The sequence below is a fragment of the Protomyctophum parallelum genome, assembly GCF_964188405.1.
Source record: "Protomyctophum parallelum genome assembly, chromosome: 15".
Lineage (NCBI taxonomy): Eukaryota > Metazoa > Chordata > Actinopteri > Myctophiformes > Myctophidae > Protomyctophum > Protomyctophum parallelum.
The window spans coordinates 38,494,757-38,516,519 of record NC_139710.1 but is presented as its reverse complement, the minus strand read 5'-3'; the positions used below and the strand labels follow the sequence as shown (position 1 = coordinate 38,516,519).

General features: G+C 41.2%; 1 protein-coding gene across 1 annotated transcript; it reads right to left on the bottom strand.

The window, feature by feature from the left end:
* Window positions 1–3,417: 3,417 nt before the first annotated feature.
* On the bottom strand, window positions 3,418–20,965 carry dpp7 (dipeptidyl-peptidase 7). The gene is made up of 13 exons (XM_083783575.1): window positions 20,785–20,965; window positions 20,113–20,251; window positions 19,296–19,435; window positions 17,984–18,147; window positions 17,038–17,173; window positions 14,285–14,366; window positions 12,884–13,053; window positions 10,843–10,903; window positions 9,666–9,784; window positions 7,810–7,966; window positions 5,166–5,230; window positions 4,389–4,459; window positions 3,418–3,623 (listed from the first exon to the last, which is right to left on the bottom strand). Exons 1-13 carry the CDS (start codon window positions 20,878–20,880, stop codon window positions 3,500–3,502), a joined length of 1,524 nt encoding a protein of 507 aa, XP_083639701.1. The 5' UTR covers window positions 20,881–20,965; the 3' UTR covers window positions 3,418–3,499.
* Window positions 20,966–21,763: the final 798 nt, after the last annotated feature.

Genomic DNA, 21,763 nt, shown 5'->3' with positions numbered 1-21,763 from the left:
TGGCATAGAGTATGGTGTGTGGTCGTGGTGGTGTGCACACGCTAGTCTATTTTTTATTTTATTCATTTATTTATTTTTTGTATAATTATTTTTCATGACAGTATGACTGACTGACGTTATCTGGCTCCATTGAAGTATAGCCTGCTATGATTCAACTTTTAACGTTTCTAGGTCTATTCATTGTTTTAAAATGTAATGTATTTATTTTAGGGCTGGGACTCGATTAATCTAATTAATTTGAAGCATTGTAATTAACTAATCAAAATTAATCTCATTTTAATCGCATATAAATGTTTGACCTGAGAAGCAGTTTTTGGTCATTTAAAACAGATTATGGTATAGGCTACGAGTGAATCAATGAGTGAGTTTTCTTATCTACATTTCCCATCATGCACTGGGCCAGGCAAATTGCGTGCATATATGATCGGTACGCCTGAAATTAGTCCACTAAGAAAGGTTCTGTGGTGCAATTATTATTATACATTTCGGCCATTTGAAAAGAGCCAATCTACAAGGCTAGCTCACAATGTGGCCCATAGCAACGCATTGTGAGCTTTCAAATTAGGAGGGGTGGTGGCAGTGACTCAGAGGTAGAGTGGCTGGATGGCAACCTGCAAGGTTACCAGTTCGAACCCGGGCTCCCCCAGAGTTAGTGTCGAAGTGTCCTTGAGCTAGACTCTGAACCCCTGATTGCTCCTGATGTGCAGGTTGGTGCCTTGCATGGTTTCCGCCGCCATCTGTGTATGAATGTGTGTGTGAATGGGTGAATGTAATGCACAATCTATGTAAAGCGCCTTGGATAAAAGGCGCTATAAAAATGAACCATTTACCATTTTAGAAAACGTAGAAATATGCATACTCTGCATAATGAGTATAGGCTAATTTTACTTTTGGTACACATGAAGTACATTTTTATGCCAATACTGTTGTACTTTTTATTCAAGGTCATTTTGAATTCTACCAGTGCTCCTTCCTTACTCTCATGACAACATCAAACAGGCTTCCAACGTACCGTACGCCCTGATCAACCACCCCACCCCCCATGCAAGGTTGACCTTGACATCCAGGTCAAATTGAGTCCCCCTCCACCGGCATTGTGTGGAGTCCTGGAAGTCGGTTGATTACACTCTATCTAGTGAGCTGTGAAATTGGGAGGTACGGTGTTATGGTAGGGGAGTCAAATGTTATTCTCCAGATTGCGTGCTCCCCGAGTGACACTTTGGTCTTTTTTTCAAATCCTCAAATTGTGAAAAACAGCGTGCTATTGTATGTCGTCTGAGATGTGCAAAGCCCATGGTCAAAAATGATGAAAAACAAGGATTTTGAAAAAAAGACGAAAATCACTCCGAGACCATGGGCTATAGTCTACTACTAGTAAACTACTTTTACTGGGGACCTCCTGGAAATCCCCCAAGGGCCCCTGGGGGTCCACGGACCCCGAATTGAGAAGCACTGGCATGCATTCTAAGCATTTATGCTCAGTTAGCTTTTATAAATGTCATTTTAAAACGTGAAAACAGACTGTTGCGTGCTGCTGTCTAGTCGTGTGCATCAAATCACTGTGATGCCGCATTAAACTACTTTTACTGGGGACCCCCTGGACAACCCCCAAGGGCCCCTGGAGGTCCACGGACCCCGAATTGACAAGCACTAGTCTGGCATGCATTCTAAGCATTTATGGTCAGTTAGCTTTTATAAATATCATTTTAAACATGAAAACAGACTGTTGCGTGCTGCTGTCTAGTCGTGTGAAAACCACTGTGACACCGCATTAAACTACTTTTACTTTGGACCCCCTGGACAACACCCAATGTCCCCTGGACCCCGAATTGACAAGCACTGGCATGCATTCTAAGCATTTATGGACAGTTAGCTTTTATAAATGTAATTTTAAACGTGAAAACAGTCTCTTGCTCATGTCTAGTCGTGTCCAAACCATTGTGATGTTGCATTACCTACATTCACTGGGGACCCCCTGGAAATTCCCCAAGGGCCCCGGGGGGTCAACGGACCCCGACTTGAGAAGCACTGCTATACAGTACATTCTAAACATTTGCATTCAGTCAGCTTTTATAAATGTCATTTTAAACATGAAAACAGACTGTTCCGTGCTGCTGTCTACTCGTGTGCAAACCACTGTGATGCCGCATTAAACTACTTTTACTGGGGACCCCCTGGAAATCCCCCAAGGGCCCCTGGGGGTCCACGGACCCTGAATTGAGAAGCCCATTAAATGCCATTCCATGATCATGAATAGGAATGATGCTACAACTATTAGGCTCCATCTGCTGTTCTGTAAAAATACTTAACGGCAATGCCGATTAACGCTGCTTCACACAAGTATCCGCAGTCACCTACTGCTACATTATGCATCTTTGAAACATCTCATCAATACTCAAGCGACGGGTGCCCGCTGGCCAAGTGGTCCAGGAGCATGCCACATATAGGCTCTGGCCTGACAGCGTGTTGCGTGTTCGAGTCGCGTTGCGTTCATGATGACCTTTGCTGCATGTCTCTCTCCCTCTTTCCTGTCCATCTTCACTTGATACTATCAATAAAGGCAGAAAAGTCAAAAACAAATCTTAAAAAAATAAAAGATACTCAAGCGACGTCGCTGGTGTCCATGAACACAGTGGTACAGCTGTGTCCTATGGAGAGTGGATTAACTTGTAAGGGACCCTAGGGTACTGCCGTAGAATTACAGAAAAGGTAACCAAGGGTCCTGAAAGGGGCTACCTGAGCTGCAGCCATGCAGTAGGGCTGCAACTAACGATTATTTTCATAATCGATTAATCTGCCGATTATTTAAACGATTAATCGATTATTACACTTATTTAGCCATCACCTTAGAAATATATTTTAGGTTATTTTAGACATGTTCTAACAAAAAATATAATTCATTCAAAAATGCATTTGATTAGCTGCTGATTAAAATTAATTAAAGCAACTCATGGTGTCTTTAGACTTATTCTGACTGCATACATTAAAGAATAGCTACACATGTGTCAGTCTAAAAGGAACAGTACTCTTCTGAACTCAAATAGGTCATTTAAAAATAAATATTCAACCCATATGTTTTGTTCTTGATACTATAATCGTTGTCATATTTTGCTTTGCAGTCGCTACTGTTCAAATATCATCAGATTGTAAGTGAAGAGAGATGGATAACCTATGATAAATTGCAAAAAACTAGTGATTAGTTGCCGATTTGATTAATCGATTACTAAATTAGTTGACAACTAATTGAATAATCGATTCGATTACGATTAATTGTTGCAGCCCAACCCATTGATGCAGAGTGCCAAGCAGGGAGGCATTGGGTCCAATCTTTAATCGGACCCGCCTGGTTCCTGACCCGGTGGAGACCTTAGTTTACAATAAAAGTTTACAATAAAACGCTGGATTTTGCTTTAATTTTATAAAAAAAGGTGATTGAAAACTTTATTGAACAAGATAAGTAAAACAATAATCATATGCTTGTGTCAGTCACTCATGGAAATTAAGCCATATTAAAATGTGACTTCTGCAATCTCACTCTTTCCATCTTCACCCACTGGGCAATGACGTCTGATTCCGTCTTCCTGGCATTAATTACAGATACCGGGTCAGCGTCGTTAGATTCTCTTAAGGACACAGACATGACCAGACAGAGACATTATCATCCAAACATCTATTCTATGTAATGTAGCAGCATGGTTGAATGATCTATGACAGGTCTGCATGGTTGAATGATCTATGACAGGTCTGCATGGTTGAATGATCTATGACAGGGGTCCTCAACTAGAAATGCTGAACGTCCACTAATATTTTTTGAAAAAGACTAAGGTGCGTTTTGATTAATTAATTAATTTGATAAATTAATTAATTTAAGATGAATTTGTATTATTACTTGCGCTGGGGGGAAACTCAGGGGGACACTGGGGAGGCACTCAGGGGGACACTGGGCAGACACTGGGGAGACACTGGGCAGACACTGGGGAGGCACTGGGCAGGCACTGGGCAGACACAGGGGAGGCACTGGGGAGGCACTGGGGGGACACTGGGGGGACACCGGGGGGGGACACTGGGGGGACATTGGGGAGGCACTGGGGAGGCACTGGGGGGGAACTGAGCAGGCACTGGGGAGGCACTGGGGGACACTGGGGAGGCACTGGGAGGACACTGGGGAGGCACTGGGCAGACACTGGGAGGCACTGGCAGACACTGGGAGGCACTGGGGGGCACTGGGGAGACACTGGGGAGGCACTGGGGAGGCACTCAGGGGGATACTAGGGAGGCACTCAGGGGGATACTGGGGGGACGTTTTGCCCAGGGTCCACATAGAGGTGGTCCGCGGTCCGCCAGTTGAGGACCCCTGATCTATGAGGAGGACATGAGGCCAACTTTACCTCAAATCTAGATGGTGGGCTCCTTCTGGTATGGTGATCGCAATCAACGATGAGCTCAACGACTTCCGCACCTAATGGAAAACCAACAAGCCCAGAGCCAATTAACTCATTAGTGTTTTGTTGACTAAAACTATGATGAAGTGTTCTTCGACCACCAGGAAAACGAAATAAACACTAAATGAAAACTAAGCTATGATGACTAAATATATAGACAATTTTGTCAACAACTAAAAACTAGACTAAATGTTACGGAGGGACTAGTGGAGAAGAGATTGACAAGTCATTTTATGCTTGGTTGCATGCTGAAAATAGCAGATCTACAAGCTACCAACGTGCTGCAGCGCAACGTGAGCTTGTAGATATGGTATTTTCAGCATGCAACCAAAATTAAAAATCAGCCATGAGGTGAAATCAAGGCCTGCTAAATACATTTTAGTCGACTATATCAACTCTACATTTAGTCAACTAAAATGGTATGATATTTAGTCGATTAAAACTCAATATGGGAACCCATCGGCAAAAAAAAGAAAAAACAGCACCCTCTGAATCTGTTCTTGAGAGATGAACTAAAACTAGACTAACGCTGAAACATGTCAGATGACTAAAATGTGACTCAAATCTAATTACATTTTATTAAAAAGACTACGGCTAAAACCAACTCAAATACGGTACGATTGACACGTTGGAAAAAGTCGTCCGAGGCCTCATGGGCATGGAAAGAGTTTTAATTTAATTTAAAGTTTGCTGAAAAAACAAGGTTGCTTGTGTGAATGTTACCCCTCCGTTTGCCCATGGGTCCAGATCTCCATTGGAGAAAATGATGTTGCTGGCTGTGGAGAGGTCTGAAAAGGAACGAAAACAGGCTTCATTAGAAGTAGTTTCAGCGACGACGACCAAATAGTTCTATTTTCTGTGAACGAATGCCATCGTACGAGGGAATATAAAATGAAGCATAACATTGCGTCGATTGCAAGGACAATGGACATTGTTATTAGACCGACTACTTTAGAAGACACCAGTGGCAAGAAGCAACTTGAGTGTGAGGATCAATGACGTGAAGCTACTTTTCCAAACAGATAGTCAAATTTAACAAAGGGACAAATTTTAAACATACAAGTTACTTTTATTATTTATTCTAGGACCTAGTTTTTCAAAGATATTTGATTGAATGTGTTTGAAACTTTATTTTTATTTTTGTATGACAAATTTTAGAGGCCAGACTAATTTAAAAATATATTTTGTGGCAGTTTTGTCTGGTTTCCAGGCTACTTGACAGCACAAGTGTTGATTTCGTCGACTAAAACTAAGACGAAAAATGTCCGTCGACTACCTTTTTCTACTGACAAAAACTACATGGACACTAAATTAAAACTAAGCTATGATGACTAAAACTAAGACTAAATATACTGACCATTTCATCAACCAATAAAAACTAGACTAAAATGTTAGTTAGGGATTAGTGGACAAGAGATCCAGTATAAGCCATTTTACATGTGTTGTGAGCTTGTAGATCGGCTATTTTCAGCAAGTGTAAAAACAGTCATTACAGCCAACGGCATCAAGGCCCACCAAAACACATTTTAGTCGACTAAATCAACTGTAGATTCAGTCGACTGAAGTCTTATGATATTTAGTCGACTGAATCTAGACTAACACCAAGACATTCAAGGTGACTAAAATGTGACCGAAAGTAAATGAAAACTATTCAAGAGACTATATAACTAAAACTAAAATCAGAATTCGACTGTCCAGCTCATGCCCACTTACAAATCTGTCTTAAAGTCCAGTAAGCCTGTCCAAAAAACTGTGATACAGTAGTCAGAGGACAGTGTGGAGGCTCTTAAGGGCTGCTTCCTATGCACAGACTGGAGCATTTTTCATGATCTTGAATTGAACGAGGCTACAGAGACCGTAACGGATTATATTAACTTCTGTGTGGACAATGTCGTCCCAAAAAAGTCCATTCGCCACTTCCCTAACAACAAGCCCTACATCACCAAGGAGGTAAAAGCCTGTATTAACAGCAAGAAAGTGGCTTTTAAAAATGGGGACAGGGGGGGCATGGCTGTGGCCCAAAGGGAGCTAAATCGGATGTTGTCCCTGGCCAAAAGAAACCACCGAGCTGCACTAGAGGAGAGTGTCGGCACCATGAACACTAAGGGTCTATGGGATCATATGAAAAAAATAACGAACATGAACACAAACCGAAATCCCATTGCTACACTGGATGAACTAGCAAAAGCCAATGAATTGAATGACTTTTTCCTCCGTCATGATACTGACTCCTCAGAGCAGGACGTCTGTGGACTTTAATATTGATTCTATCATGTGTAACGCTTCTGATCGACTTCTCATTGATCCTTCACCATTTATTTTCACTGCCTACACAAATGACTGCAGAAGCAGTCAGCCAAATTTTCTGATGACACTGTAATAGTCAGCCTGTTGAGGGGTGTTGAACACCCGGTAGGTTATATCAGTGAGATCAATAACTTTAAAGACTGGTGTGATAATAGCCACCTTATGTTAAACACCACAAAAACCAAAGAGATGATCTTCGATCCAAAAGGTGTCCACATCCATGACCCAGTGGTCATGGGGGGCACGAAAATTGAGCAGGTTGTATCATACAAGTACCTGGGGATCCAAATGGACAACCAGCTCAAATGGAATGTCCATGTGGACTATCTGTGTGCCAAATTGGCACAACGCTGCACTTTCTCCGCAGGCTCAGGCTCTTTGGTGTGAGCAAGGGAGTTACACCTTATATGATGCAGTGCTAGGTAGCATTATTAGATATTGCATGTCAGCTTGGTTTGGGACACTCTCTGTCCAGCTCAAATCTAGAATAGCTAAAATGGAAAAAACAGCCATGAAGGTAATTGGTAGGAAAGATCTTCAGACAATCTTTGAGAAAACGGTGCTCAGTCTGTCAAATAGAGTGTTGTCTGATCCTTCACATATATTATCTTCAGAGTATGAGCTGTTACCCTCTGGTAGACGCTACAGAGCGTGTCGTTGCAAGAGCAACCACTTCAAACTTTCTTTTCTTCCCACTTCAATTGTTCTACTAAACAACCGCCACATAGTTCATAGTTCTTAGTGGGGAAGGGACTTCTTGACCTTCATCAGTTATTTATTGCACTTTACTGTGATTGTGATACTGTGAATACTCTCTTATTGCAATTTGCACTTCCCTTGTGATACTCTTGTGACTTGTACTTTGCTGCTACGGTGTATTGTCTTTTGTGTATTGTCTGTCTGTTTTAAAAAGCGTTGATGTACTAATGCACTTTTGCCCAAGACAAATTTCCCCTCGTGGGACAATAAAGTATATCTCATCTCATTATCTCATCATCTCATCTCATCATATCTCATCAGTACTGCGTTTTTAGCCAGGGCCCGGCGTGGGATCACTCACCGTTTCCCCAGTACTGCGTTTTGAGCCAGCCGGGCCGTGGGATCACGCCCCAGCGCTTGGAGCAGTACGCCTCGCGGTCCCTCTCCGTGAAGGGCATGGGAGGAAACATGTCCGTCACGTTGTTGCTGTCGTAGCAGAGTTCAATCTCTGTACACGCCTGCAACCACAGAACGGAGGTTAAAATTAGATGCACCGTGGTGGGGTGGTGTTCCACAGGGCTCTTAGAATAGAACTCCAAGGTTCCTTTTACGTGACTTTTGGGGTCATCAGCGTATTTCAAAATGATCATCATTTAATAGGCTGGTGGCAGCGGTCACGGTTTGTGTAATTGATGCTGGTGAGCTTGAGAAATTAATATTTTGACATACTATGGTGGTCTTGCCATTAAGGGACCACTTGGTTTCATTCGTACATTTCATTCGGGACATTTCTAATGGTTACCCCTGGGCTAATGAAGTAAAGTCTTTATTCTTTAAGAATAATTCATCATTTATTTATTTAAATAGACTACGCTGTAATATTCATGAAATACAGAACTATATGTTCCTTGGGTATAAGGAGAGTTGGGCTGTTGATTTATGGTACAAACCTAAACTAAGAACATATCGTCTTATTAAAAAGAATTATGACCCTGATCCTTATGTTACACAAAATATATCCAAAGGTCAGAGATCTTTTTGTGCACAGCTGCATTCTGGGACCTTACCATTAGCTTTAGAAACGGGTAGATTCATTGGTACTCCTGAGGAGGACAGAGTGTGTCTAGTGTGTGATTTGAAAGAAATTGAAAATGAAATTCATTTTTTGTTTTACTGCCCTTTATATGAAGAGTTAAGACATGTATTGTTTTGTAAGATGACAACCATCTGTGCTGGCTTTTTCTGGTTGGAGGACTATGAGAAGCTGGAGTTTTGTTTTGGGAGGGGTATTTTTGCTTTGGCAGACTTTTTATGCAAATCGTGGGAAATGAGGCAGAATGTTTTGTTTGTGTAAAAATGTTTCTTTTACACAATGCAATATTGAAGCAATGTTATGGTGTGTCCTGTAAGTCCATGTGGGCTGGGCGCCTTTGGTGCATGACACAGAAATAAAGAATCTATCTATCTATCTATCTACACTCTCAGACTTAAGCCCAAACCGATTCTCCATGCAATTAGACGCATGCAACTGCAAGTAACCACAGTGTCGGTACGCCGTATATGCCATATTGGTATCGGAATGGTCTAAAAATAATATAGATTAATGGGTTTTCACCAAAAAAAGAAATTTGTAAAAAATCATCAATGAGTTCAATATAAATCAAAGGTTTCTAGTACCTCTAGTCTAGAGCAAAAGCAAAATCAAATATGTAGAATCTTAAGTAAAAATAAACTTAAAGTTTTCTACATTTAATTTGTGTACACATCTCATTCGATAGTCATTCACTGATCTCAAATAATAACAAACCTGGACCCCAAAACACTGTTATGTAAAGGTTGAAATTATTTTGGGTGACCGACACTGATCAGCCAGTTATGCAATCTTATTACTACATTTTAAGCAAGAATCGTGCAGCACTAAAGCTGGCTGTCAAATTAATTTTAGTTACTCTTGTGTTTTTGCTACAAGAGAGAGACTTTGAGAAAGGTTTAAGTCAAGCACTTTGATGTCTGTCTAAAGCCACATTAGTTAGTTATTAATTAGGCTCCAGGTGCTACATTTTGTACTAATGTTCAGCAACTACAGACTGAAGACAAATAAACATTTTCATGGGAAAAATTAGTATCGTGAACTCAATTCTTGTGGAGGAAAATCGAGATTCACATTGATGCAAGAACCGTGCACTGCATGCAGACACTAACGTTACATTAGCTTACCTGGTAGTCCCAAGCCAAGCTGTTGAAGCCCAGCCCACAGCCAGTGGGATCGGCGCACTCCACATACAAGGAATACAGGTCAAAGCACTGCAGGTCGCCTGTAGAGTTGTACACTATCCCTAGAGGGAAGCCATTGGAAAGGGTTTACAGGAAGATTCACCGTTGTTGGGGACGCGTTTGTACGACACCATCGTACAACGGAGCATACATTATGTTGACGTCATGGTGGTGTGGAAAGGGCCGGCCGGGTGCAGTTTATATAATTGAAACAAATCAAACAATTTTGTTCCCATATAAAAATGGATGGATTTCAAAAATACACTTGCTTGCCTGCAATGGTCTTAACATCTCAAATAGAGGGAATAAAGTGAGTGGCAAATCGAGTGGCAAAGTGAGATTAACAATGTTTAACCCATTTTGGGCGGGAACCCCTTTTGGTGTTAGCGTTATGTTATGTTTTAGCTATTGAAAAATAGCAGATCTACAAGCTCATAGTGCGCCACCGAGTGGCGCGCTACGAGCTTGTAGGTCTGCTATTTTTGAAAAATCGAAGAACGACTGACAATAGAAACATAGCTTTTTCAGAAAACTGACAGGATGTAGAAGACATTTTTAGAATCTGATCTCAGGTCAGAACTTAACTTCTGGGTATGATGACAACCATTTGACCATTTAACGTGCGTCTGCTGCTGTTTTTAACCGCAAGTGAAGCACATCTCACTAAAAGAAACTTGCAATCACTTCATGAGTTTGAAGGAAGCAGACTAGTGCCCTCTAGAGTGCACCGATAGGAAAATCATCTGAAGAGATAATAATTTAATTTATGCATTTCAAGGCATATTGGAGGTGAGAAAAAGAAAACATGATTATATTATCTACACAATAGTCGATTCGGTAGAGGGCAGGTAACCAAATCACGTTTTGAAGTTACATGGTATCCTCTCATTAATAACTTAAAGCTTTATCTTGATCGTATTGCTAAGGGTTCTATGCAAGCGCCACCCACCGCCCCCCTTTTTGTCACTAATCTAAATATCTTCAAAAACAGTCCATAGCTTTCAGCACGCCACAATACCTTGTGAGCTTTTATTTTCACCGAATGTTAGCCACAGAATTGGGGCGCTGGGATTCAAGAGGTTAAACTTTAATTACAGTATACATGCATTAATCATTTTACCTGCAGTGTTTTTTAGATTCTCCAGCAGATCAGGTCCACTTAGCATCGTGTCACATGCCACCTGGAAACACACACATCAATCCAATACAATATACAATTTACTCAGTGGTGGGAAAAGTACTCAATTGTTTTACTTAAGTAAAATTACCAATTGTTACAAGTAAAAGTACGGAATTGAAAATGTACTTGAGTAAAAGTACAAAAGTATTGGCATCAAAATGTACTTTAAGTACTAAAAGTAAAAGTACTCATATTGTAAAATGTCCCATTTCCCAAGTTCAAAATGTGTAAAAAATCTATTGAAAATACTATCGAGATAACTCACACTATCGAGAAAGCGCGAGTTTCTCTCGCACTATCGAGAAAGCGCAAGTTTTTCTCTGAAATGTATAGGGTTGAAGTGGTTAATGTATGTTTTCTAATCAAAATTAAAATCGCCAAAGTAACTAAAGTTTTCAAATAATTGTAGTGGAGTAAAAGTAAAAATTTTGGCTCCGAGATGTAGTGGAGTAAAAGTACTGGAAATTGGAAGTAAAAGTTTTTCAAAATAGTAAAACGAAAGAAAGAAAGGGCACAAAGAGGGACAAGGGGTTTTATTTAGCATGGGCGAAAGGGACAAGGGGTTTCACACGGACGAAAGGTTTCTAACCCATTCTGACCTGAGCTATGAGCTTGTAGATCTGCTATTTTTCAATAGCTAAAGCATAACATGATGCTAACACCAAAATGGGTGCCCGCCCAGAATGGGCTAAAGTGCTGATGAAGGAACAAGCTATGGCATCTTCAGTGGTTTTCATGTCAAGGACCGACAAATTCATTTATATTTGGCAGGGGACCGCCATCTGAAAATACTTTGTGCCAAGGGAACCTCTCAACCTCATAAGATGTGTTTTTAAAATGTTTCAGAAATATCCCCATTTCAATTCTGTTCTAGGTTAAGACTTCTTTTGAAAATAGCCTTGTAGGTTGGCTATTTAAGGGTTTAAGTGGTTAAAGTGATTTTGAAACAACTGAATATGAACACATTTAGCTGGGGGGGGGGGCTCAAGGCAAGCACCACTGTCTTAGATTAGAACAGAAAAACAAACACGAACAATACAGTTATAGTTTATCATTATAGTGCTTGGTTGTAAACTGCCCTTAATAGACTTATATAAACTTGTTTAACACTTATGCTAAAGACGTGTCCACGTGTCCTCTCAAATAAAGCCGTGGGGTGCTAAGGATGTGTGTGGACACGCCTTAGTTCATTTTTAAATGATATAAAATGATACAAAACGGCTAAAATCAATTTTTTTACAGAGGCTGTCCAGCATCTGGCCTGTAGATGTTTTGCTGTTCACTTCCTGGTTTACTCCAAGGACTATCTAAAGAGGACGAGAAGCGAAGACCATACAGACGCCATGTTGCTCCCTGGAAGGAAAGAAATATGCGCAGTTGAGACCAGGAAGTTGTACATGGACAAATTTGGGCATGTACAACTTCCTGGTCTCAACTGCGCATGTTTCTTTTCTTCCATGGAGCACCATGGAGCAACATGGCGTCGCCCGTACGGTCTTCGCGTCTCGTCCTCTTTAGACAGTCCTTGGTGTAGTTTGGCTCCCATGAAAGCATCCATGAAAGTGTCATGGCGCAGCCAGTCACGTGACCATGTCCTTTCCTTTTCAAAGCTTCCTTGATTTACTCCCAACAATCTTCCCAATTTACTCTGAATCTACAGCGCTGTCCGTGGTTCTGATCAGATCGGCGATGTTCTGTCCACATTTCTGACTTCACCATGCATCTCTTTTAGAATATTATCAGACTTATTATTAGCGCGAGGTAGTAATGGAAGATTTCACCTTCCTGTCTTGGGGGGGGGGGGGGGGGGTGTAAAATCTTGTCTTGTAATTTATTTCTTACTGCTGTGTATTGCGTAAAGACACCTCCACTTCTAAAGGCTGCTGTGCAAACATTTGAAAGCTGAAAGAATTATATACTCTTCCCTGAAAAAAAAAAAAAAAAAAGGATGCACGAGTTGCAGTTTATTCATCTCCTGTACCTTGACAGGGTTGGCTGGCATGGGGTTCCCAAAGAAATGTGTACTGTATGGGTAGTCCAGCATGGCCATCCATGTGAACGCATTCCTCAGCAGACCCTTCAGTTGGTGGATGTCCTTAAGAGAGGCGGGAGGCTTGCACAGGGAGAACTCCGATTGGACGCGGCTGTAATCTGTGGACGAGTCAGATACCACGAAAGTAGAGGTGGATCAATCGGAGCGCCTCTACTTTGAAACTGAAAGTGTTCTTTTTCTGTTCCAGGCTCGCTGGTTTCTTTTCTTATATTCTTTATTTAACCCATTTAGGCCAGACGTCAAAAAAAAAGGAAAAAAAAAGGTTTCTAAATCATGACAATTTTCTGAAAGATTTTAGGCACATTTGAACGATTTTTCAAAAATAGCAGACCTACAAGTTCATAGCTTGTAGATCTGCTATTTTTCAATAGCTACATTATTACATAATGTATGTAACCACCAAAAAGGGTTCCCACTCAAAATGGGTTAAGGACATCAATACTCATTATCATATCAAATTTCAAATAACATTTCTTGCATCCACAGGTTTTTATATATATATTTTAAACAAAGACAAGAAATCAAATCAAATAAAGCATATGGGAGAGATAGAAGATGTGTACATACAGTAAATGCTAAAGTACAATACAGTATAATACTCATAAGAGGAACATTGTTTTGAAAGTGCTATATAAAAACATTCATTCATTCATTCAATCATCATAGAACTGTCGCGAGACAAGACAGACATGCCAGGCTTTTAGTAAGTTAGTTGGTACACACACCGCATTGGATTATTGAAGGCACAGAAGCCTGGTGGACAAATCTGATATCGCAAGACTTCCGTATTTATAATTAATTCTATGCATTCTGCTTCTACAATCTGGCTCCAACGTTGGAGCCAATCTCGGAAGTAGAGCTACTTTCGGATGCTTCATGTGCCTGTGAGCAACTTTCATTGAAATGTATAGGTGGGGCGGGGATATTACTATGACTCTATGGTTCAATTCCCAGCTCCTTCTGGCTTCCCCCCCTAATGAGGGTCATGTCTTGCTTGCATAGCCTCGCGTCGCAATACTAATATTACTGCGTGGATATTAGTGGCCTCTCAGTGTTAGATTAGTATTATGAAACTTGTTTGGGTCGTCGCCACTTCGGCCGTGAATTCCTCCCACAATTGACAGGGGGCAGACTAAATCTGCCTGGGGCAATATGCATTGCAAAGGCAGATGAAGGCTGGCTACGCGAGGCCATTTCTTGCATGGGTGTGGAGATTGTGCGCGTGAATGTAACTAACGGTTACGATGTGCGTTACAGTGTAATGCACATTGCAAAGCCCTTTGGATTAAGGTACTATTGTAGGGATTCTTAGCCGATTGAAGCATTTACCTTGGTGTACGGCCAGGTCCTGTAGACGCTGGAATGCTCCTCTCACAGCGTCCTTACATTCTGGGGCGTAGTTCTCAAAATCCTTTGGAGGAGGAAATCCAGCAGGCAAAGACATTATTATTATTATGATCATATAATACAGCATTTTCAAAGTAATTCATCTTCTATTTAGAACTTGTAGAACACACACATGCACACAAACACATACAGACTAAATATACACTGTGCTCTGTATGTATTTGTATAGATGAGCAAGCCAATTTCACTACTAAATGTGCCCATTTGCAAAATACTACTTCCGATCCTGACACCATAAAACACAGATGTCTCCGTTGTAGCTCCTTGTTGTATCTTGTATGTCTTAACTCCAACGGCCCTTATTCTGGGGAGAACATTCGCCAAAAATAGCCAACCTAAAAGCTTGTAGATTGGCTATTTTTGCCGAAGAGATTTGGTACAAAGGCGGTCCAAGTATTAGTGTGGTACGAGGCGTCAAAAAAACAGCTCCCGTAGGAGTTCAAATGTTCCCGACCCCCACCCCGTTTCTGTTCCTCAGAGTTACTATACAGGGGCCCACCAAATCATTTGTGGGATAGGAACTTTTTTTCTTTTTTTACATTAAACCACTTGAACCATAGCATCCCTTTTCCAAGGAGAACTTTAGCCAACAATAGCTGATCTACAAGGTTGTAGTTTGAGCTTGTAGATCAGCTATTTTCAAAGTAAGGTGCCTCAGACCCAAGTGTAGCAAATATTGCTGCTAAATAAAGATCAGCCAAGATCAGCCAGGCTGCTGCTGTCTATCTTTTCTCTTTGTCTTTCTGTTGTCGGTCAGGTGACTGGGAGGGCTACTTGTCATCCTTAGAGGAACTTATCAAGTATTTCTTTGCTCGTGATCTCCTTAAATATGCTCGACTGATGCCAGTCTATCTTTCCCAAATGAACGCTCTTGAACAGGATGACCCAGAAACATGGAACGCACTGAAATCAGGTGAATTTGTGGTGGCAAAGTTACAGTTCACTCATCTCTTCACAGATCAAGCCCTTGAGCAGGAAATCAAGAAGCTAAAGGGACATGGTGGGATGGTTGGACTCACTAGAGATGAAGCAGCTCTGGACCGACTAGTCACTACCACACCTCATCTTTCTGGTCTAGTGAATCAGTACCTCAACAGCTTCCCAAAAGCTTCCAGGTCTTCAAGGAAAGAACATTATCAGCTCTCAGGAGAGGTCAAGAGAAAATGCTCTCAAGCAATGTAAATTGATTTGAGTTGCACTGTGGAGGCAATCTGTTCAAAGAGAACACACTATTGAAGAGTCTGGTTTCATCAGCGCTTGTGTCATATGGGGCAAAAAATGACATTCCTCCTGGGCCAACACAATTTTCCTGGGCCTACACAATTTTTCTGGTGCTGACTGGGGAGGAAAATTAGTTGGAATCTCCAAGAAGACATGGGTCAATGCCTACTTGAGGCTTGATGATCCTGCCAATAATTGCTTCAAGGACCTTGGAATGGGTTCCATTCCTCCTGAGCTTGTTAACGGCAAGCTTCCATCACAATTGGAGTCATTGGAGCATTTTGCATGCCGTGTTTACAATGCAAATAAGTCATTCATACCTGACAAATTGCCCTGAGCTTGCACCAAACGAACAAAATGGATGGAATTCAGATAGTGGAGGGTATGTTCCAGTCAGGTGTCTTGCCCTCCCTGCTCCAAAGGCAGTACTTGAGCTCATCAAATGTGGTTGCAAAGCAGGTTGCAAGGGACAGTGCAGCTGCTCAAACAATAACCTCTGTTGCACTCCTCTCTGCAAATGCTATGGTGGAGACTGTGTCAACACTATTAGGGAGGACATTCAAGACGATGATGACGAAGATGAATAGATCCTGCAAATAATGTATTGTAATAATTAGTCATAATTGACCATGGGCTCTTTAAGAGGATAGGTTTGTGTGTGTTGTGTTGTTAGTGTGAGCGCAGTGTGTGAAATTGACACGTTCTGCGTGCCCAAAGTGAGAAGTTGCAATACCTTTATTCCCTGCAGTAACATCTGTCAACAATGATGGTAGAATACTAATAAACTATCAAAGTACTTTACATAAACGCAAGATATTCTAATACTATTCGAAATACTTGCAAATCACATATATGGGTGCAAGAATAGGGGCAAAACTAGTCCCGGCACCCTGTGGAAGACCCAACTACTACCCTTTTTGTAATCAGTGCCCAGCTATAAAAACTTTTAATGCTTAAATTATTATCTAATTTGACATTGTTCTGGAAGCAGAGCGAGGAATGTAATGAGTACTGAGATGAGTCCGGGGGGCCCCGGGTGAAGAAAAACCCCAACCAAAAGTCAGAAAAGATTATTCTGGCTACTTTCAAGTGTAAGAAATCAACTCAGAATATTTAGAAACCTATAATACAACCCTAATATTATGAAAATCGGACATTAATTGTCTGGCGTACTATTATGGGAGGTCCCAAATAAGGGGGGGGGGGGGTTGGGAAAATTTGAACCCCATCGTTTTCTAACAGTTTGGTCCCTATGAAAGCCAACAAAGCAAAAAAATCACTTTTAGCAAAGAAATCCTACGGAAATACACCTCGTACCACACTATATGGTTGTGACTCAGGTCTGGTATTTACTAGGAATAGAGCTTTTCGGTTGTTGAGAAACAGCTAAATATACATTAAACCCTATTCTATAGGTCCCATTCCTCTTTTTGGTTACACTTGTTCCCACTCACAGACGTAACATCCCGGAAGAACTGTCCGGCGTCTCCCACCCCTGCCGTTGACAAGATGGGGGCGCTAGCAGCCAGAGCCCCGGTCACTATGTTTGGATATCTCAATCTCATATAGACGGACAGCATTCCTCCATAACTGGAGTGGAGAGATGAGAAAGAGTCATTCAACGATTATCATTTGATCGCAAAAGGCATTTTCTTGAAGGGGTCAAGGAACGCTACACTATGGTGGAGTGCATCTGTTCTCTTCAAAACATTCAATACGTATACATTACATTGTGCATTGCCAAAACCATGGGAATTGAATCAGACGAGGCATAAATAACACCTGTTATTTAAAAAAATAGGTCTATTTTGCATTCTCATAGCAGGACTACATTAAAAAGAAATCACACCTGTGTGAAGTGAGGGGCGTCCTTTCATCATACGTCATCTCATTCCGGCCAATCACAATTTGCGTGCTCACTTTTCTGCCCTCACATTTTATCCTCATTACGTACTTTGCTCAGCCAATCAAATCATCGCTATGGGGGTGCTCAGCCAATAAAATCATCGCCATGATTCAAAATTCCGAAAATTCCTCTATCTGGTGTTCAGGTGATGATATTCACATTACATGCACGATTTTATTACAAATTCTTTATTTTATTTATAATGGACTTCGGTGGCAACGAGGGCGAAAACTGGTATCCACCTGTGGCACTGGATGAGTTAACCCATTTTGGGCGGGAACCCCTCTTGGTGTTAAATAGCAGATCTACAAGCTCATAGCGCGCCGCCACCGAGTGACGCGCTACGAGCTTGTAGGCCTGCTATTTTTCAAGAATCGAGAAAATATTTATTTCAGTAAAGTTAATTTTGAGGTCAGGCCTAAATTACTCTTAACAGTGCACTCACACTGGACCTATAGTGTGGCATCAAATGTTAAGAACGTGAGAGTTCTTACCTGCCACCAAATACAATGACGGGACATTCTGTGGCACCCAGTTGCCATTTCAGCTCATTGATCATAACAGCGTAGTCAGCCAATGCCTGTTCCACCGTCAGCAAGCCGACCTCTGGAATATTGAAGGACTCTTGTCCAAAAGGGAGTGATTTGCCATAGTATCTCTGTCAGGGGAAGGGGGAGGGTATCAACTTTGGTCAGGCATCAAGTACACATGCATGCACTATGTATAAAGTCAGGTTGAATGTATCCTTTTCGGGTTTATGATCCGGTCGGGAGCGGATGATATCGCTACGTCATGTTGTAGTATTGTTTTGTAGTCATCAGGATGATATCGCTACGTCATGTTGTAGTATTGTTTTGTAGTCATCAGGATGATATCGCTACGTCATGTTGTAATCATTGTTTTGTAGTCATCAGTCATCCGGAACTTCCTTTCCCCTCAAACCGATTTTTCTCAATAAAAGCAGCAGGCTACGAGAGCTTTTATTGTTATTCTTCCGGTTTGAGGGAAAAGGAAGTTCCGGATGATTCTTCCTGCCCGATGACTACAAAACAATACTACAACATGACGTAGCGATATCATCTATAGAATCCGCTCCAGACCGGTTCACACAGCAATTTTGTAACAGACCAGGCTTTCCTCCGAGGTGGAAAGCCTGGTGAAGCGAGATTAGGTTGAATGTAGTGCTGCACAATTATTAAATAGAAAAAAGATTGAGATCTAGATTCAGACACCTACGTGATCTCATTTCTTTTGAGGAGGAATCGTGCAGCACTGTAGTTGGCTGTCCAATTCATTTTAGTTACGCTTATGTTTTTGCTACAAGAGAGAGACTTTAAGAGAAGTTTGAATGTAGTATTGCTCAGCAACTACAGACTAAAGACAATACATATTTTCATGGGGAAAAATAATAATACAATAGTGATCAACATTTTTGTGGAGGAAAATCGAGACTCACATTTGAGCAAGAATCGTGCAGCACTACTTGAATGCTGAAGGATATTATGAGTAACAGCCACAAGACATGAGTTTCATGACTCAGTGACTCAGACAATGTAGGAAACGTCCTACTTTGTTTGTTTGATCGTGATTTTAGCAGCTGAATAGATTTTTAGAATGCAGTTATCCAATTGTTTGATTGCAATACCTACCTAATCTACTCAGTGAGTGTTAATTTATCCATTTGTAACTCTGAGTGTGAAAATGGAAAAAAATTGACCTTGCTTGGTCCATTCGTACGCTGTCCAGAGTTAAATTAGCATGGGAGATTTTACTGTGTAGCAGAGCAGACACACATGTCTTACGTACGTGTTCGGCAAATATGACCAAGGCCCCCTGTTGTGCAGCCAGCTCCGTGATGAATCCAGAGTTGAGAGCAAAATCCCAGATATCGCCCTCGTTGCCCGTGTAAAAGAAAATGGGCCCATAGCTTTTCTGCCAATATTCGTCTAAACAGAAAAGATTGGTGAGGATTGTTAATTATGAGAGGCAAACGTGTATGTTTTCTGCTCCCTAATCCCACCCCAGTATGTCCATTATATATATATATATTTATCCCATGATTTTGCAACCCATTTTTTCACCCAGTGTCAATTATCTAATGTAATCCTGGGCGCTACACTTCCTCTGCCAACCTGGGGGGGCAGCGGACTGACCTCATGCACCCTTCTATGCATGAAGAGTCCAAGCTGCTTCTTTTCACCTGACAGGGGAGAGTTTCCCCAGACGGACGTAGCGCGTGGAAGGAACACGTTATTCCAACCAGTTCCTTTCCCCTCCATCAGGTGCCCCGGCTGGCCAGGGGGAGGTAGTTTAGAGACCAGGATTACTGCATGTTTTTGTGAGGGTACCTACCCTAGGGGACACGTGAGAACATGCAAACTCCACACAGAAAAGGCCCTTTCGCCAACCCCGCCTCAGGTATGGGCACTGATGACACGGAGGAGGGAACATGCCCCCAGCGCCCACAGCATGCCCAACAGGAATCGAACCCAGGACCTTCTAGCTGTGAGGTGATAGCACTACCGACTGTGCCCCCCCCCCATTAAAACCAGGAAAGCATGTAATTTTGGGAGCCCCCTCTTGAAGTTAGAGAACCACCAGTATACCAGAGACTTTTTTGTACCTGTAATTAAGTAACGCTGGTTGTACGTGCCGTTTCCCATGCTGTTAAAGTTGAAGTGGTCCAGGATCTGGGTGAAGTACTTCTCTGTGAACTTGGGTTCATGGTCAGTCTTCAATCTGTGCCTGTGGCCCCCATGAGACTGACAAAAAAAATGAAACAGTTAATGGTTCAGTTCAGAATTTATACTTGGGTTTGATATGATATCAAACTTCAAATAGATGACAACACTTTTTAGCTGCTAGCTGGTCAAAAACATATACCATTCCTTTAGCAATGTTATATAGCCTTGCATCAAGACTGCCATGGATTTCTTTTATGAAGTCTGACTCAATAAAACAATGACTTGTGTTACAACATGCATGCCAACAAGCTTCCAGACCACTAGCCATGGTTCACATGATGCTCGTACTTCACGATTATGACAGTCATGTTTCAGGGCTACCAGACCACATTTAAGATGCTGATTTGGGATTGGAGTTTCCACACTTATAGACAGTACACTTTAGCTCTGGTCCATTGCCTTGAAGCAGTAGAACTTAAGGCTATGGACCAGAGCTAAGTGCACTTATACTTTGATACCCAAAGGAGGTAAAGTAAACACTAAACAAAACGGTTTAAGTAAACAACAACACTAACAACAACAACATTATAAGAAACATTCCACTACTATACCTGTAAATAGCTGCTTGGCAGAGCCTGTAGCACATCTAACAAGAAAAGGAGAAGCAGCGGGTGAGTAAATGACACAAAGGGAAACAACTTAGCCATGTTGAATTGAATTAGTTCAACACGGAGTCACGGACAGAGAATGAGAGACAGAGATCAGATCAGCTGCTGAGGGGCTGCTATGCTTCAAATGCTCAGGCGCCCTGTGCCACTGATATCACGTGATTAGTCATCCCTGGGTCCTTTTATTTTTTTACAGTCTTCCTAACCTATCTTCGCCAGATGGTGGCGGTATTGACTTTCATATTTCAGACATGTGGTTATATAGTTGGAGGGGGGGGTACAGCATTTTGTAAACAGAGCTATGTCACATAAAGCTTTTTTGAAACAAATAGCAGCATTTATTTCCAGTCATTTTATGACAAATAGCAGCATTTTTCCCCCTCAAGACTATTTAAATAGTATACAAAAAAACAAAACAAAAAACTCGTATTTAGCAGCTCTGTTTACGTGCAGTAGGTGTATCGGTCTAGGTTGTATACCATTGGCTAAACTTTTTTGTCCACTGGATAGTCATTAAATAATTATAGCAATGCAGGGTCTGATAATGATGTGTCCTCGTACCATTTTCCAAAGTATACATTTACTCATATAATTACAATGTAAATAAATAAATAAACCTACAATTTTATATATATATATATATAACCTACAATTTTATATTATTTTATATATATATATATATATATATATATATATATATATATATATATATATATATATATATATATATATATATTGTATAAATCTTTATTTTAATTGAGCGATTTTAATTGCTTATGCATACTTCCTACCAATTTTATAATATGACACATCGTTGATGTATGCCTTTACAAAATATGTTTTTCTTTCTATTTGTATTCGTTAGTTTTATAGCTGGGCTGTTATAGCTTGTAGATCTTTTATTCTTTACGCCAGCGGAGCC